Genomic DNA, 6149 nt, shown 5'->3' with positions numbered 1-6149 from the left:
CAGGGTTTTGATTCTTGTAGATCAACAGTCTCACCTGGGTTCGAGAGGTTGCATATGAGATGCGCCAATCTTTGTCAATCCTAGGTGGAAGACATTCAGAAATGGAGACAGTTAATTGCTCATTGAAGGTAGCTTCAGGTCAATTGTTCATTCTGGTGACCAGCTGATGTTTCTCGCTCATCACAGGCTTCATCTTGGTGCCCTGTCATGGCTTCAAATCTCAATATTGTCAATGTTGTATGCAGCTTACTGCGCATAGACACCATTGTATTTTGCCCGGAGAAGATTACTAAGAGATCAATATCGTCAATTATGAGGCTTTTGTAGGTGGAAATGAACGGTGTTGTCAATTGGTGGGTCCTCAGAATTGAAATCTACATCGTGCTATACTGATATATGTTTTATACTGTGGATTATAGAGCTAAGATAAAAAAAAGAGAGAAAAGCATATAGAAGCAGTTTCTTAGGAATCAATAGAGCCTTCACCAGCACACTTTTCATATTCATTGACGCCGAATGACGAGACATAGCAGTAGTTCTCTTTACACTCACCGTCTGAGCAGTCTGGAGCAAATGGAGACAGTCTATAAGCAAAATCAGAATACAACTGTGCTGTTTCATTGCTCTTCTTGATACTTTCAGCCACGGTAGCCCAGAAAGTGGCATTCAATGGAGCATCTGCTGGCCAAGTACTCTGAGGATCGTATGCTTCTCTAGCAGAATACTCGAATTCCCAAACAGGCTCAGCACCGTCGTTGCCAAAGGTTTCGTTGAGCTTGGTGTAGAAATTCATGGAGTTCATTATGGAAAAAGTTTCCGTATCAACTTCATAGTATCTCCACCCTGGGTTGAACCCAACCCATGGGGTAACAGATTGAATAATCCAGGTGTTCATGATTGCATCCTCAATGGTCTTGTTGTCGTTGGCGTACAACATGGTGAATTGATCCTGGTGTGTATGGCCAAAGAACAGTCCAGCAATAGTTGATGGCGAGAATCTCGAGTAGATCTGCTTGTAAGCTTCTGCTTGAGTTGGAAGCGTCTGAGTATTTGGTGGAACATGGGCAATGACCCACACACGCTGGCCTTGGGCCTCAGACTCCAAAAGCTCATCAACGAGGAACTTCAAGGTCCCGAATTGGTCGATTCCATCTGTCATGTTCCAGTAATTGTAGTAGTTTGCAGTGTAATAGCTGTTGGAGTTGAGGGCAATGACCTTCAACCCACGTTTGGTTTGGATTGAGTAGCCAGTGTAGTGCTTCTTGATCTGATCGTAGTCATCGAAAGGAATCCAGCCATTGCCAATCCATATACTGGCCATCAATTCATCGTTCCACTCGTATAAGTTCTTATGGCCTGAGGCCTCAGACGCAAGCTGTCCATACGGGAATGTGTCATGGTTACCAAGCACAGGATATACTGGCACATCTTTGAAGTAGTTCTTAAGATCTCTCAAAACATGTTCCTGGGACTCAATGGTGGACTGATAGCTGATGTGTTCTTGCTCATCATGGTCAACCATATCACCAGTGAAGATAACAAAGTCAAACTCCATGGAATTATTGAGCTGATAGTCGACAATCGATTTCAAAGAGGAATTGATCAAAAGCTCTGGCGAGTCACACTGGTAGAAGCCGAATTCTTGAGCAGGTGTCCACACACTTGAGTTGTACACCTCTGAAGTGATGTCTTCTCCGAGTTGGAACACCCCTTCATCCGTGTAGTACGAGTCAAAGAATCTCAAATCCGGGTTGTCAATGGAGTCTGGTTTTGCATTCTTGTTCCAGCTATGGGGGTTACAGCACATCCCACTGGTGGTACAGTTGGCCTCTGAGCCAAGCGTATAGTCGAGCTCAATATGGAAATCAGAAACGTGAAGCACGTTGAAGGTTTCATTTCCAGGTGTTGGTGCAGTCATACGTGATTCAGGTTTGGCAGGCCACCATGATGAGAGGTCAATGGTTGGAAGCTCTGGTAAGGGACATTGGCTCTTCATCTTGAAATGACAAAGGTAATCACCATCGACGGACCATGGGTCCATAAGCTGTAAGAGATTGGCAAAGTCAGAGCCGCTTCTTGAGGCTTCAACAGTATGTCTTGAATATGTGTTTTTGCAAGTAGCAGCAGAGCCCAGTTTAGTCATCTCACACCATTTAATGAATATTGGAGCCACCAATTCGGGATTGGTCAGTGCAATGGCCTTGCCTATATCCAAGGTTGACTTACACCGTTGACATTTATCCAAATTGGTGGTGTTAGAGTATAAGCTCGTCAATGAGTGCAATGTTTGCTGGATGATTTGCTCATCCGTTGGCTTCTGACCATTGCTAGGCCATTGGTCAGACAATATGGTGTCGAGGCCACCAGCAGCCACGACACATATGATCACTAAGATCCCGGTAATACCAGTAATCATCATCATGGTGTTTGGGTTCATAATTGGAATCCTCCACGAAGCGTTGAATATTGGGTATTTATATATCGTGAGGACAGACACAAGGAGTGCTACACCAAATGATCAGCAATTAGGAGCCACCTAGCCTACTGTGTTCGTAATGTTCACTGTTTGATGGTGAAATGCACGTATGCTAATCCTTCTGGTAGTGCAAGCCTATGATCATCATCTTCGAGTTTGCATCTGATTTGTTGATATTGTACAGAAAACGTGCTCTGCTACAAAGGGTAATTCATTGACGGAAAACTGATCGATTGATCGACACACTACGCTATACACCGGAAATAAGTCTTATTTGAGGCACACTGATGGAACATCAGAGCAAAACTGCACATCAGTGACATCCCATAGGCCCTGAAGCTCCTTATTGTACGCTGTAGAACTTGGTGAAGATGAGCAGATTCGTAGCTCACGTGCGTATGTGACGCCAGAATGCATCCGGACACCAACATTTAGAGTTGCATTGCGTGTTTACACAAATTTCGTCGCTACAGTAACAATCAAAGAGCCATGTGTCGATATGCCATCACACCTTTCCTTTAAATGGTATGCTGAACGGTAGGTGAGCATAGAGCCCTCGGTCCGTCACGTATTATTAAGTGCCGTTATACAGTAGCTGGGATATATGCTTAGTTCTCTGGTGGTGGTGTTCCCGGTAGGAAGAATCATATAGAGAGTAGTATAAAGTGTGTTTTCCTAATACAGAAACTATGGGCACTCCAGAGAAGATGAGAGCTAATCAATAACAAGAAAATGTATACTTTTAGAGGTTTAAGTTAAACAGAAGGGGTATAAATCTGGCTCAGTTGAGCTCAGCGGTACAGTTGTTGTAATCGTTGATGTTGAACGAGGAAACATAACAGTAGTTGGTATCACAGTCTCCGGAGGAACATTGGGGAACAAAAGGTGACAGTCTGTAAGAGTAACCGGAGTACAGTTGGTTCGTGGAGTTACTTTCCTTGATATCCTCTGCGACAGTTGCCCAGAAGGTTGCGTTCAACGGAGCATTTGCTGGCCATTTATGGTCTGGATCGTAGGCATCTCTAGCTGAATACTCGAACTCCCAGGTAAGTTCAGCACCATCGTCTGCAAAAGTCTCATTCAACTTTGCATAAAAGTTGTAGGAGTTCATGACTGAAAATGTTGTTGAGTCAACCTCATAGTATCTCCACCCAGGGTTATAGTTGGAGAGTGGTGTGACTGACTGTGAGATCCAAGTGTTCATGATGGCATCATCCACACTCTTGTGGTCATTCGCATACAAGACATTGAACTGATCTTGGTGAGTATGTCCAAAGAACAAGCCTGCAATGGTGTATGGAGAGAATCTGGTAATAAGTTGCTTGTAAATCTCTGCTTGGATAGGCAGTGTATCGTAGTCGACGAACGGAATGTGGGCCATCAACCAAACTCTTTGGCCCTTAGCCTCTGATTCTAAAAGTTCATCTATGATAAATTTCAAAGTACCAAACTGGTCAAAATCTTCAGTCATGTTCCAGTATGAGTAATAGTTCTTTTGGTAGTATGTGTTGGAATTAATTGCAATGACCTTTAAACCACGCTTGGTTTCAACAGAGAAACCTGCATAGTGTTTCTTGATTTCTTGGTAATCTTCAAATGGAATCCATCCGTTACCAACCCACAGGTCTGCAAGCAGATCCTCATTCCAGTCGTATAAATTGGTATGTCCTGAGGCCTCAGATGCTAGCTGACCGTATGGAAATGTGTCGTGATTACCTAGCACCGAGTACACAGGTGTATCGTTGAAGTACTTCTTCATGTCTCTGATAATGAGCTCCTGAGATTCAATGGTCATGTTATAGTTTGTATGCTCCAGCTCATCATGGTCGATCATGTCTCCAGTGAAGATGACGAATTCAAAGTCTAGATTATTCTCCTCCTGGTACGCTGCGATCGATTTCAGAGAAGAATTGATCAACAACTCTGGAGAATCACACTTGTAGGCCCCAAATTCCTGTGCCGGTACCCAGACACTGGAGTTGAAGACATCCGATGTGACATCATCACCCAATTGGAAATTTCCATCTTCATCATAGTAAGAATCGAAGAACTTGAGATCCGAGTTGTCAACAGAATCGGGTTTTTGGTTCGCATTCCATGTATGTGTGGTACAACACATACCGTTGGTAGTACAGTTTGCCTCAGAACCCAATGCGTAGTCCAACTGGATGTGGAAATCTGAAACGTGGAGAACGTTAAAGGTCTCATTGCCTGGTGCTGGTGCGACCTTGGCAATGTCTTCCTTTGCAGGCCACCAGGATGAAAGGTCAATCTCTGGAAGCTCTGGCAAGGAGCACTGCTTCTTCATCTTGTAGTAGCACAGATAATCACCATCCAATGAGAAAGGATCCATCAATTGTAACAAGTTTGTGAAGTCCGTACCAGTACGGGAGGCCACAACGGTATTTCTCGAATAGTATGTTTTACAATTTGCAGCAGAGTCCAGTTTATGGGTTGTACACCAATCAATAAAGACCTCTGGAACCAGGTCTGGTCTGGTGAGGGAAATTGCCTTACCAATGTCCAGTGTTGCCTTACACTGCTGACATTTATCCAGCATCGAAGAGTTTGTGTAGAGAGAGTTGATGGAACGAATAGTTTGAGCAACGATCTGCTCATCTGACGGGCCTAGTCCATTTGATGGCCAGTTCCCTGACAGCAAACTGTTGAGGTCTGCTGGAATAGCGAAAGACACAGCAGCCAATTGAGCAAGAATTGCCAATCTCATGGTATCGGTTACTTGTTTGGATTTCAAGGTTAACGGGTTCTATGGGATGATGAAGATCCTCCGAGCACGTTTATATACCCTGGGCTGGACGTATAATAAGGTGGTTGCAGATCTCTCACGAGCAGTGTTTGTTTATCACCTGTATAGGAGATTCATATAGGTGTGCGTCACCTACTTAATACGTCTGAGGGCCATTTCCCAGTGCAACGTGGGAGCCTCGTGGGCCTGTTGATACTCAATTGCACATCTGCAAGTTGATGCTTTGTTGCCTTGAACCGCACATCAACACCAATTAGGAATTATATTGAGACAATGAAGCTCAAGCCAAGTCATAATCAACGAGCTTGAGTGTCAAGAAAGCTTTTCAGCCCGTGCTGCACATTGTGTGGTACCTTGAACCAGTACATAACTTGGCAGTTGGGCAATTGGCAACATCGCCAGAAAGACATAGTTAACATGCTCATCGCCCACGCTCGGAGTTGAACTGCACATGCCAGTGAGGTGTACCTTTTGCAACAATGCAGATACATAGATCTGTCGTTTATGTAGTTGAACTGTCGCTCTTTCTGCCAATTTATTACGGAAAGGGTAAAACACCTGAAAACGTGCCCTTCTGAAACGGCTGTAGGGTTCTTTTGGGATTGGCCATTGGACTGACTGTGTGGTAGTGATGAGGCCTTCATTAGGGGTTAACATGTGAGGTTCACAGCATGTGTGTTTGCTTTGAGGACTCCACAGCGGGTGGATCCGCTGTGGAGCACGTTTCTCAGGAGCTCGTCGTTTAAGACTTCGACTGGAGGGGGGGGTACGACTGCTCCTGTATAGACGACATAACATGTGTGTGGGCTATAACATACCGATGACACTTGAGCGTGGGTTAGCCACTTGATACGCCGCCAGTGTGTTTACGTAAAATCCGTGCCGGGACGGCCATGGCTCCATGGA

At 44.6% G+C, this 6149-nt stretch overlaps 2 protein-coding genes across 2 annotated transcripts; both read right to left on the bottom strand.

The window, feature by feature from the left end:
* Window positions 1–463: 463 nt before the first annotated feature.
* CYBJADRAFT_178413 (PPN1 endopolyphosphatase family protein) lies at window positions 464–5204 on the bottom strand (the record flags this gene model as incomplete). Its single annotated transcript, XM_020216927.1, has 3 exons — window positions 464–1152; window positions 3923–5104; window positions 5141–5204. 3 exons carry the CDS (start codon window positions 5202–5204, stop codon window positions 464–466), a joined length of 1935 nt encoding a protein of 644 aa, XP_020068815.1.
* Window positions 5205–5379: 175 nt separating this feature from the next.
* CYBJADRAFT_27836 (uncharacterized protein) lies at window positions 5380–6149 on the bottom strand. Its single transcript, XM_020217621.1, has one exon. The coding sequence runs from the start codon at window positions 6039–6041 to the stop codon at window positions 5556–5558; it is 486 nt and encodes a 161-aa protein (XP_020068814.1). The 5' UTR covers window positions 6042–6149; the 3' UTR covers window positions 5380–5555.

Source organism: Cyberlindnera jadinii (genome assembly GCF_001661405.1).
Source record: "Cyberlindnera jadinii NRRL Y-1542 unplaced genomic scaffold CYBJAscaffold_14, whole genome shotgun sequence".
Classification (NCBI taxonomy): domain Eukaryota; kingdom Fungi; phylum Ascomycota; class Saccharomycetes; order Phaffomycetales; family Wickerhamomycetaceae; genus Williopsis; species Williopsis jadinii.
This window is presented reverse-complemented; position numbering and strand designations above follow the sequence as displayed.

What these genes read in the sequence shown, in the direction of transcription:
- CYBJADRAFT_27836 (XM_020217621.1), bottom strand. Translation starts at nt 6,041, where the DNA reads ATGTTATGTCGTCTATACAGGAGCAGTCGTACCCCCCCCTCCAGTCGA.